The sequence below is a fragment of the Salvelinus namaycush genome, chromosome 23 (assembly GCF_016432855.1).
Source record: "Salvelinus namaycush isolate Seneca chromosome 23, SaNama_1.0, whole genome shotgun sequence".
In the NCBI taxonomy this organism is placed as follows: domain Eukaryota; kingdom Metazoa; phylum Chordata; class Actinopteri; order Salmoniformes; family Salmonidae; genus Salvelinus; species Salvelinus namaycush.
Genome location: NC_052329.1, coordinates 42,889,068 through 42,901,903, shown reverse-complemented (window position 1 = coordinate 42,901,903; position 12,836 = coordinate 42,889,068). Strand labels below are relative to the sequence as shown.

The window sequence follows — 12,836 nt, the reverse complement described above, 5'->3', positions numbered from 1 at the left end:
AGTCACAGGGGTCCTCTTCTATTGAAAACCACAGGCTGTCTCGGGGTCTTCCTAAGGTCAGCCCGAGTGATGGGGATAGGGGGAAACTGTGGACCACTTGGCCAGCCAGACCATGGGCAATGCCAAAAAGTTCAATTGACAAACATTTTACCTCATTCTGCACAATGCATTTTTTTATGAGAGCACACTTCACATGCAGAATTGTATAACTTTTAGAGTTGCCAGCGTGGCCACTTTCTGAAGGTGAATGAAGGGATGGTGGCTAGAACAAACCCTTGACGCAGTGAGGCAAAGCCTAAAGCCTCTTCCTGAGCCACAGCATTGCAGATGGTGACACATTGCTGTAGCCTAAACAGGATGGGGCATACTGTGGGCTAGTCATGGTAGACTACTAAACGCCTTCCTCTTCAATGGATGATCCATACTTTGCCGAGGAGCTAACACACCTAGATGAGGCTCAGAGAGAGTTGAGATAGGCTAGATGTAAGGCCTAGATTTCAATCATTATTTGAGTTAGTTAACTTTTTTGACATCTCCTCTGTTAGTCTTTTGAGTTGCCACTTGCTAATTGCCAGGAAGTGGACTAATGGAGCCTGTTTGAACAAAGAGAAATGAGCGCATCTGGAAGGATGTTATTTGCACAATATTGTCATGGTGCCCACCTTCCTTGCGCGGACAGTTGGGACTGCGCGCCACATGAGTCAACAGGTGAAGAAACAGTCCGTGCAATTTGGAATCCTTGGGACGTCCATACCCCTTGGGGACGTCCCTGGTTAGGGTTAGAGTTTATGGACGTCCCAAGGATCCCCGATAGCACTGACCGTGAAGAAACCCCTGGCTGCTGTGTTTTTTTGGGTTGGGTTGCAGACTTGCCGGTGTCGATGTCAAGTTTTGGTGGCTAAATAACACGTACTAATAAATGTGAAGAAAAAAGTTTCCTTAAAAAAAAGTGGCTTTAGCCTATAAACTATGACTTATTTTCATAATTTGTTTTCTAAGCCATGGCGGATTGAGGCCTCAACCGATGAGAGATACTTTTACACTCCACGAGCGGTTATTTAAGTAAGAGTTTACAGCCTAACAATAGTTTGAAGACTTCAAGGCTGTCTTTGAGGACAGTTGAACATTTTACCCTCTCTATTCGCCTGGTTGAGAACTGTGTGTAGTTTGAGAGCACTTGAGAGAATGGGAGAGCAGAGGCTGTGAGACAAATTGTTGTTTTAGAACTGGGCGGCGCTCTCTCTCTATCCCGCCACTCGACTGACGTGCCCGAACTTGTACGACCGACACCTGATCCCTTCGGTCGCTGCAGACTAGGCACGGAAGTATCAAAGTTACCCAATAAACATACAAATGCGATGCAATTAATGAAGGACTCGGTGGAAAAGTAAGAGCTTACAATTATATCACAGGGGAATAGCGCGGAATGCTGAGAATGATACGAGTTTGATGGGACGGGAGAATTTGGAGCTACATACCCAAATGGCCAATTCTCTGCAGAGCTGTTCAAATGTGGTTTTCACGTTGTGATTACGCACCGCGTTCTGGTTCAGAGGAAGGATAGCCTACTCATGCTTTCTGCATGAAAACACCTGAATAAGGTAGCCTATCCAAGATGATCAATATCTTTTATACCAATCATTGCATTTAGCAGAACCATGTGCTCTCAACATTGAGTGTAGGTTACCATTGACCGTCAACTGTAAAAAGACTACAGGTTCCAATGGAGCACAGGAAGCAGACGTTGAGTTCGCCCAAGGGCTTCGTCCCAGTGTTTGAGATGCGCGGAACTCGTCCGATACTTTTTCTACTAGTGCTGATGTTTGTAGGGTTGGATGGGGTCGGCGGACTCCCTACGTGTAGAAGGACAACGGTAAGTGGGCGGCTGCACATGGAAATGATTGAAAGTAATATTTAGACTGTTTGCCTGTGCGAGCAACTCAACAAACCCAGTATTTTCATTAATTGATTGTGTTTTGTTGGGGGGAAAGAATGGGGGGAAAGAAGAAAAGAAAGGAAGGAGTGGTTTAGGTGGTGAGGGGAGGGGGGCGCTGGAGGAGAACGCTTCAGCTCACATGTGGGTGACAGATATTTTAGCACAGAGCGATGGATAGATGGAGAGGGACTGTCAAGCGACTAGAGCGGATGAGGAGGGTTCTACATTTGTGTAGGGTTAAGTTGTGATTTCTGTTCCTTTTTGCACTTGTGCCACGTGTGTTTTTTTTTACATTTTCTTCCTAGAGGAGGCCAGACATACTCCCTTTTGCCAGGAAGCCTGAAAAATGCAATGGCTTAACTTGACTTTAATGTATTCCTTTTAACTCCTAGTGGAAGAAATAGTGGAAGAAAGGTGGAGAAATAGAATGAACAACTCAAATAACTATTTTGTGTTCGGGGTGGGAGTTGAAATCCTCTCCCAGTTGCTGATTCAAAAAAAATTCATCATTGAAGTGGTTTTTGCATGTGAATCTTGGTGGGGAAAACCCCACTTGTTTTTTAATTTTTTTTACATGCATGCCAGCAAAGCCACTACACAACACACACAACACTAAACAATACATTAATTGCACTATAACGGTGACAAACGGTGCCCACAAACTGCTAGGGCCTACATAAAGCTGTCCCAACAGCAGAGCTTTATTTTCAGCACAGTGGATTGAATACGTACTACTGCTACACCTGGCTATCAGCGGAGCCTTGTCTGGCATCGAAACAGTTAATTCAGCCTCATTTACTGCATAAAAAAAACACATCTGATATTGCTGACTTGCCTAAACAAATGTGGTTTCTACTGACAATTGAGATGTACAAACTATGGCATAAGGGGATGACGGGCAGATAATAGGCAATCTGTAATTTCGATTAAGACATTAATGAGCGAGCTAGGACGGACGTAGTCAATATAACTATTTGTTCAGCGACAGAATTCAGAACATGGGCCGTTCTTACAGTATTCTCTCTGTACACCAAGTCAGAACCGTAGGATAAATAAAGGGGGCATATAAGCAGACAATGAAAGCTCTTACAATATTCAATGATTACATTTCTCTAAAACAGTCTACAGGCTGCACCACCAAGTCAGAACAGTAGGCTGAGGGGGAAAGGGAAATTATTAGGGTGAGGCACATGGGCTACTACAAGTCTCTGAATGTCCTTGAGTGGCCCAGCCAGAGCCCTGACTTGAACCCGATCTAACATCTCTGGAGAGACCTGAAAATAGCTGTACAGCGACACTCCCCATCCAACCTGACAGAGCTTGAGAGGATCCACAGAGAATAATGGGAGAAACTCCCCAAATATACGTGTGCCAAGCTTGTAGCTTCATACCCAAGAAGACTCAAGGCTGTAATCGCTGCCAAAGGTGCTTCAACAAAGTACTGAGAAAAGGGCCATAGGGCCATATGTATCATGTAAATGTCAAATGTACGTTTTTTTTAATACATTTGCTAAAATATCCTAAAACCTGTTTTTGCTTGGTCATTATGGGGTATTGTGTATAGATTGATGAGCGGGAAAAAACGAATTAATCCATTTTAGAATAAGGCTTTAACGTAACAAAATTTGAAAAAAGTCAAGGGGTCTGAATTCTTTCCGAATGCACTGTATTTCAACCTTTTCTGGCCCATGGTGTTGAACGCTTGTCCTTTTAAACTTGGAAAAGAGACCTTTAAACCCAGACTTGGACCACACACTCTCTCCACTGAATAGCAGGCTAGTGATTGCTTTGCAACACTTGCAGTTAGCCTCTGATTCCTCCCAAACCACTGATTGTTGAATTTGCGATTTCGAACTTGTTGTGTAATGTTCATGTCAAATGGCCAATGAGCACCGATACGTTTTATCTATAATGTCTCTTCATATGACAAGGATTGAAAAGGATTTGCCAGTAGATGATGACCGCTTGTCTAGTAAAGATTTTGAAAGTGTGATGTTGACATGATCAGTCCAATCAAAGCTACGGCAGATATAAAGTGATTTGATGTCATTTTATCTGTGGCCAATGACCTTGAGCCTTCTTGGATGGGCACTTCTAATGTAACTCTATGGCAGCACCCAAGGGGCTTGAATTTTCGAGCTTGCCCTGAATGACAGGTTGCCACTGGTCCTGTCTTGTTTCACAGGCTACTGATCATTTGTTCTTTGTCTCAGGCGCTGTACCATTCTCTCTACTGCAACATACCGACTGTGCAAAGCTTCTCTCTCACTCTCTCTCCTACACACACACACTGTTTTCACCTCTCCATGGTCATGTCACGCTCCTCTTGTCACCTCTAATGATCTCTCTCTCTCTCTCCCCCTCCATCTCTCTCAGGAAGCTGGTGGGGGGTCTGTGGAGTCCCTGCGTTCTGTGAAGCATCATCCTGCGACAGGAGCGGCATTGAGCCGCTCCAAACGCTACGCCATCAACCCATTGGGACACAAGTGGAAGCATTTCAACCTCACCTACAAGTGAGACCCTGAATGTCAAGTCAGACCCTTGTCCCTACCCCCTAGGCACTTTTGAAGATCTGAGAGGATTAGATATGCAGTGCCTTCAGAAAGTATTCACTCTCAATGTTCCTTCAAAAGGGACACTGAGCAAATTTCAGGTGTGCTGACCGCAAACTTGAACGTGGTAAAAAAAAATCTGTGCAACGTCCAGCGTGCGTTTACTGTGAACAATAAGGCTGTACCCGCTTTAAGCTACAGTTTCAGAGAGTGGTCAAGTAGGCTACTGTGGTTATTTGATCATAATGTAGACCTACCAGAGTTTCCTATCATCAAAAACAATGGAGAAAATGCATCCCATAACATTTTAACATGGAAATAGCTGTTCTATCATTCAGCCTATAGTAGCAGCCAACGTGTGGTGTACAATGTAGCCCTACATTCCATGAGACTTTTGAAAAAAACATTCAGGGCAAGACATTAACCTGTTTATCCACTTGCCCTTCAGACAAGGAGGTGACTGAAAATGTTATTGTGTTGTTTGATTCAAAATAAAATGTTTTATTATTCCCATACCGTTATTATAGAGATTCAGACAAATTATGCTACCCTTAACTTATTCAAGCCTGTCTCGAAATACAACACTGCCCCTTTTAATACAAAAAAATCCTTACCAGACTCGCTTTTCAAAGATGTCTAGAAATGTTCACGTTTTGTGCTCTTGTAGAAAGCAATCACTCCCCCATTGCTGACTACAAATTATCTATACCTGGGCTACTAACTCACTAACTAGCAAAGGATATGAAAACATGTGCAAACGTGACTACACGCAGCTCTCGCTATGATCTCAAAACAAGCGCATCTACTCATGACCGCTCATGATGGTAACACAGTCCAGTTCAAAGTGAATGGCACAGATCCATATGCCGCTCTGGTCTATGTAGAGTACGGGCTGATTTGTACTCCGATGCGTTCTGCCTACAATAAAATCTCTTCAAATCAAATCTAATGTTATTGGTCACATACACATTGTTAGCAGATGTTATTGCGAGTGTAGCGAAATGCTTGTGCTTCTAGTTCCGACAGTGCAGCAATATCTAACATGTAATCTAATTATTCCACAACAACTACCTAATACACACAAATCTAAGTAAAGGAATGGAATAAGAATATATACATATAAATATATATGGATGAGCAATGACAGAGCGGCATAGGCAAGATGCAATAGATGGTATAAAATAGAGGTCGACCGATTATGATTTTTCACCGCCGATACCGATTATTGGAGGACCAAAAAAATTAGATGCCGATTTCTTTTATTTATTTGTAATAATGACAATTACAACAATACTGAATGAACACTTATTTTAACTTAATATAATACATCAATAAAATCAATTTAGCCTCAAATAAATAATGAAACATGTTCAATTTGGTTTAAATAATGCAAAAACAAAGTGTTGGAGAAGAAAGTAAAAGTGCAATATGTGCCATGTAAGAAAGCTAACATTTAAGTTCCTTGCTCAGAACATGAAAACATATGAAAGCTGGTGGTTCCTTTTAACATGAGTCTTCAATATTCCCAGGTAAGAAGTTTTAGGTTGTAGTTATTATAGGAATTATAGGACTATTTCTCTCTATACGATTTGTATTTCATATACCTTTGACTATTGGATGTTCTTATAGGCACTTTAGTGTTGCCAGTGTAACAGTATAGCTTCCATCCCTCTCCTCGCCGCTACCTGGGCTCGAACCAGGAACACATCGACAACAGCCACCCTCAAAGCAGCGTTACCCATGCAGAGCAAGGGGTACAACTACTCCAAGTCTCAGAGCGAGTGACGTTTGAAACGCTATTAGCGCGCACCCCGCTAACTAGCTAGCCATTTCACATCGGTTACACCAGCCTAATCTCGGGAGTTGATAGGCTTGAAGTCATAAACAGCGCAATGCTTGAAGCATTGCAAAGAGCTGCTGGCAAAATGCACGAAAGTGCTGTTTGAATGAATGCTTACGAGCCTGCTGGTGCCTACCATAGCTCAATCAGACTGCTCTATCAAATCATAGACTTAATTATAACATAATAACACACAGAAATACGAGCCTTGGGTCATTAATATGGTCGAATCCGGAAACTATCATCTCGAAAACAAAACGTTTATTCTTTCAGTGAAATACGGAACCGTTCCGTATTTTATCTAACAGGTGGCATCCATAAGTCTAAATATTCCTGTTACATTGCACAACCTTCAATGTTGTGTCATAATTACGTACAATTCTGGCAAATTAGTTCGCAATGAGCCAGGCGGCCCAAATTGTTGCATATACCCTGACTCTCCGTGCAATGAACGCAAGAGAAGTGACACAATTTCACCTGGTTAATATTGCCTGCTAAGCTGGATTTATTTTAGCTAAATATGCAGGTTTAAAAATATATACTTCTGTGTATTGATTTTAAGAAAGGCATTGATGTGTATGGTTAGGTACACGTTGGAGCAACGACAGTCCTTTTTCGCAAATGCGCACCGCATCGATTATATGCAACGCAGAACACGCTAGATAAACTAGTAATATCATCAACCATGTGTAGTTATAACTAGTGATTATGATTGATTGATTGATTATTTTTTTATAAGATAAGTTTAATGCTAGCTAGCAACTTACCTTGGCTTCTTACTGTAACGGCCGGGCTCCTCGTGAGGCAGGTGGTTAGAGCGTTAGACTAGTTAACCGTAAGGTTGCAAGATTGAATCCCTGAGCTGACAAGGTAAAAATCTGTCGTTCTGCCCCTGAACAAGGCAGTTAACCCACCGTTCCTAGGCCGTCATTGAAAATAAGAATGTGTTCTTAACTGACTTGCCTAGTTAAATAAAGGCGTAAAAAAATTGTTATGAAAACTTGAAATCGGCCCTAATTAATCGGCCATTCCGATTATTCGGTCGACCTCTAGTATAAAATACAGTATATACATATGAGATGAGTAATGCAAGATACAGTTGAAGTCGGAAGTTTACATACACCTTAGCCAAATACATTTAAACTCAGTTTTTCACAATTCCTGACATTTAATCCAAGTACAAATTCCCTGTCTTAGGTCAGTTATGATCACCACTTTATTTTAAGAATGTGAAATGTCAGAATAATAGTGGAGAGAATGATTTATTTCAGCTTTTATTTCTTTCATCGCATTCCCAGTGGGTCAGAAGTGAACAAATTGTTTAACTTGGGTGAAACGTTTCGCGTAGCCTTCCACATGCTTCCCACAATAATTTGGGTGAATTTTGGCCTGAGTCAGGTTCGTAGGCCTCCTTTCTCGCACACGCTTTTTCAGTTCTGCCCACACATTTTCTATAGGATTGTGATCAGGGCTTTGTGATGGCCACTCCAATACATTGACTTTGTTGTCCTTAAGCCATTTTGCCACAATTTTGGAAGTATGCTTGGGGTCATTGTCCATTTGGAAGACCCATTTGCGACCAAGCTTTAACTTCCTGACTGATGTCTTGAGATGTTGCTTCAATATATCCATATAATTTTCTACCTCATGATGCCATCTATTTTGTGAAGTGCACCAGTCCCCCCTGCAGCAAAGCACCCCTACAACATGATGCTGCCACCCCCGTGCTTCACGGTTGGAATGGTGTTCTTCGGCTTGCAAGCCTCCCCCTCTAGGAGACAGAACACGTCTCCTTCCTGAGCGGTATGATGGCTCCGTGGTCCCATGGTGTTTATACTTGCGTACTATTGCTTGTACAGATGAACGTGGTACCTTCAGGCATTTGGAAAATGCTCCTAAGGATGAACCAAACTTGTGGAGGTCTACAACTCTTTTTCTGAGGTCTTGGCTGATTTCTTTTGATTTTCCCTTGATTTCAAGCAAAAAGGCACTGAGTTTGAAGGTAGGCCTTGAAATACATCCACAGGTACACCTCCAATTGACTCAAATTATGTCAATTAGCCTATCAGAAGCTTCTAAAGCCATTACATAATTTTCTGGAATTTTTCAAGCTGTTTAAAGGCACAGTCAACTTAGTGTATGTAAACTTCTGACCCACTGGAATTGTGATACAGTGAATTATAAGTAAAATAATCTGTCTGTAAACAATTGTTGGAAAAATTACTTGTGTCATGCACAAAGTAGATGTCCTAACCGACTTGCCAAAACTGTAATTTGTTAACAAGAAATTTGTGGAGTGTTTGAAAAACAGGTTTAATGACTCCAACCTAAGTGTATGTAAACTTCCGACTTCAACTGTATGTAAACATTATTAAAGCAGACCACACCACCCTCTGGAGAGCCTTGCGGTTGTGGGTGGTGCAGTTGCCGTACCAGACGGTGCTGCAGCCCGACAGGATGCTCTCAATTGTGCATCTGTAAAAGTTTGTGAGGGTTTTAGGTGACAAGCCAAATTTCTTCAGCCTCCTGAGATTGAAGAGGTTCTGTTGCGCCTTCTTCATCACACTGTCTGTGTGGGTGGACCATTTCAGTTTGTCCGTGATGTGTATGCCGAGGAACTTAAAACATTCCACCTTCTCCACTGCTGTCCCGTTGATGTGGATAGGGGAATGCTCCCTCTGCTGTTTCCTGAAGTCCACGATCATCTCCTTTGTTTTGTTGAGGTTGAGTGAGAGGTTGTTTTGCTGACACTAGTACCCTCACCTCCTCCCTGTAGGCTGTCTCGTCATTGTTGGTGGTCAAGCTTACTACTTTTGTGTCGTCTGCAAACTTGATGATTGAGTTGGAGGCGTGCATGGCCACGCAGTTATGAGTGAACAGGGAGTACAGGAGGGGACTGAGCACACACCCTTGTGGGGCCCCAGTGTTGAGGATCAGTGAAGTGGAGATGTTGTTTCCTACCTTCACAACCTGGAGGTGGCCCATCAATTAGTCTAGAACCCAATAGCACAGGGCGGGGTTGAGACCCAGGGCCTCTAGCGTAATGATTAGCTTGGAGGGTACTATGGTGTTGAATGCTGAGCTATAGTCAATGAACAGCATTCTTACATAGATATTCCTCTTGTCCAGATCGGATAGGGCAGTGTGCAGTGTTATGGCGATTGCATTGTCTGTGGACCTATTGGGGCGGTAAGCAAATTGAAGTGGGTCTAGGGTGACAGGTAAGGTGGTGGTGATTTGATCCTTGACTAGCCTCTCAAAGCACTTCATAATGACTGAAGTGAGTTCTACGGGGCTATAGTCATTTAGTTCAGTTACCTTTGCCTTCTTGGGTACAGGAACAATGGTGGCCATCTTAAAGCATGTGGGGACAGCAGACTGGGATAGGGAAAGATTGAATATGTCCGTAAACACACCAGCCAGCAGGTCTGCGCATACTCTGAGGATGCTGCTAGTGATGCCGTCTTGTGAGGGTTAACACGTTTAAATGTCTTACTCACGTCAGCCACGGAGAAGGAGAGCCCACAGTCCTTGGTGGCGGGCCATGTCGGTGGCACTGTATTATCCTCAAAGTGGGCAAAGAAGGTGTTTAGTTTGTCTGGAAGCAAGACGTCAGGTCCGTGACATTGCTGGTTTTCTTTTTGTAGTCCGATATTGTCTGTAGACCTTGCCACAATCGTCTCGTGTCTGAGCCGTTGAATTGCTACTCCACTTTGTCTCTATACTGACATTTCGCTTGTTTGATTGCCTTGCGGAGGGAATAACTACACTGTTTATATTCGGCCATAATCCCAGTCACCTTTCCATAGTTAAATGCGGTGGTTCGTGCTTTCAGTTTTGCGCGAATGCCGCCATCTATCCACGATTTCTGGTTAGGGTAGGTTTTAATAGTCACGGTGGGTACAGTAGTTACTCGACAATGCTAACCTAATGACAGAGTGGGAAAAAAGGAAGCTTGTACAGAATACAAATATTCCAAAACATGCATCTTGTTTGCAATAAGACACTAAAGTAAAACTACAAAAAATTTGCCATTATGTTTGGGGCAAATACAACACAACATATCACTGAGTACTATGGTTCATATTTTCAAGCATTGTGGTGGCTGCATCATGTTATGGGTATGCTTGTCATTGGCAAGGACTAGGGAGTTTTTTAGGCTAACAATAAATAGAATAGAGCGAAGCACAGACAAAATCCTAGAGGAAAACCTGATTCAGTCTGCTTTCCAACAGACACTGGGAGACAAATTCCCCTTTCAGCAGGACAATAACCTAACACACAAGGCCAAATATACAATGATCAATAACCAACTTGACAGACAATCCAGGTGTGTAAAGCTCTTAGAGACTTACCCATAAAGACTCACAGCTGTAATCGCTGTCAAAGGTGACATAAAACATATCCAATTGGTAGTTAGATTCTTGTCCCATCGCTGCAACTCCCGTACGGATTCGGGAGAGGCGAAGGTCGCGAGCCATGCGTCCTCCGAAACACTACCCTGCCAAGCCACACTGCTTCTTAACCCGGAAGCCAGCCGAACCAATGTGTCGGAGCAAACACTTTACAACTGGTGACCGTGTCAGCGTGCATGCGCCCAGCCCGCCACAGGAATCAGAAGAGTGCGATGGGACAAGGACATCCCGGCTGACCAAATCCTTCAATAACCCAGACGACGCTGGGCCAATTGTGCACCACCTCATGGGTCTCCCGGTCGCGGCACAGCCCGGGATCAAACCAGGATCTGTAGTGACGCCTTAGACTGCTGCGCCACTCGGGAGGCCCAGCCAAAGGATTCTGACTCAGGGGTGTGAATACTTATGTAAATTAGGTTTTTCTGTTCATTTCATTTTCACAAAATGTGACCTTTGTTTTTTTAAAGCATGTTTTCACTTTGTCATTATGGGGTGTTATGTGAAGATGGGTGAGAACAAAAATCTATTGAATCCATTTGGAATTCAGGCTGTAACACAACAAAAATGTTGAATAAGTCAAGGGGTATGAATACTTTCTGAAGGCACTGTAGATAAAAGAATATGGCAGCAATTCCCCCAAGTTTTAGTGGGTAAGATGGAGGTTCCACCATATTGCTGACACCTATCCAATCCTCTCAGATGTAGTGTCGAGGAGAACGGGACTAGGGATTCAGGGAGTGAGAGCGAAAGAGACAAATGGGGAAAGAGAGAGATGGGGAGATGGAAGAGACTGGGAGGTCGGCTTCGGAGTAATATTTTGAGAATTATGGCTTGGGGCCACTGGCCAGATATATAAATATTCATTGTGAAAGCAAAATTGATAACGTACATTTATGAATATAACTACTTTTCCCTGAAGGAGGAACATACTATGGAGAGTCAACGAACATTCATATTCCCCTGAAAACTGAAATAATGCCCAACTGGCCAATGGATGCCGAGCCTGCCCTCAGAAGCCCCGCCTTCCTGGCTATAATACCCAAAGGCAGCCCATCGCATCGATTTCCTCAATTCAGTACCCCTCTTCAGTGAGCTCAAATCCTCTGACAGCACGAAGCAAAAAATATATTATACCTCATTACCTCTGTCAGGGAACAGTAGTTATTTTCATACATTCTCTTTCAGTCGGTCACTTGCTATAACATACAATGGGGACATACAATCAAGCCCCAAGCTGGCTCATAGCGTACCAAACTAGGAGCCCCACGGCAATCCAAGCACACACAGATTCCACCAGTTCCAAAAAGGGGTTACAGAAGCCACCTTTTTCGCTAATACATACCCTAGAAGCCTGAACTGTCAGAGCCTGATGAGGGCTGAACTGTCAGAGCCCCATATAGGGAACCAGAACCTTCTGCAACTTGGCTATGCACACTGGCATGCTGCCACTGCAGCCCAAGTTCATAGACCCCACGGTTCCAAGAACAATACTTACCTTGTGAGGCTGAAATGTCAGAACTCGTACAAGGAACTCCAAGTCCAAAACAACAGAACACCTGTCATGACATGGTAAAGCATAGCATCGACCACGGCAGCTCAATGCTCAAACCCACAGTAAACTGTGGTAACCTTGATAATGCACACTTTACACGCTGCCAGCACCCACTTCTGGACCCAGCCATAAGAACGCTATGAGCTACACCGGGAGCAGTTACATCCACGCAATAAAACCTCTCACTGCAGCACAGATATCACCAACTGTCATAGCTCTGAACAATACCCAAGCAGCCGCCACACCCCTAGTGGAGTGAGCACGCACACCGCTAGGCAACCTTTGTCCTTGTCGAAAGTCATTGACCTCTATCATATCGTGGATTCAGAGCTATCCATCTAATAGAACTCAAAAGGTTTTCTTTAATGGAAGCTTCTCTAATGTCAAGCATGTAAAGTGTGGTGTACCACATGGCAGCTCTCTAGGCCCTTTACTCTTTTCTATTCTTACCAATGACCTGCCACTGGCATTAAACAAAACATGTGTTTACATGTATGCTGATGATTCAACAATATACGCATCAGCAACCACAGCTAATGAA

General features: G+C 43.3%; 1 protein-coding gene across 1 annotated transcript in view; it reads left to right on the top strand.

Moving 5' to 3' along the window:
• Positions 1-1,835: 1,835 nt before the first annotated feature.
• Positions 1,836-12,836, top strand: part of mmp23bb (matrix metallopeptidase 23bb) — a 30,409-nt gene continuing 19,408 nt past the window's right edge. The window contains exons 1-2 of the mRNA XM_038961901.1: positions 1,836-1,873; positions 4,150-4,449. Coding sequence (XP_038817829.1) covers positions 1,836-1,873; positions 4,150-4,449 — 338 coding nt within the window. The remainder of the gene's footprint in view (positions 1,874-4,149; positions 4,450-12,836) is intronic.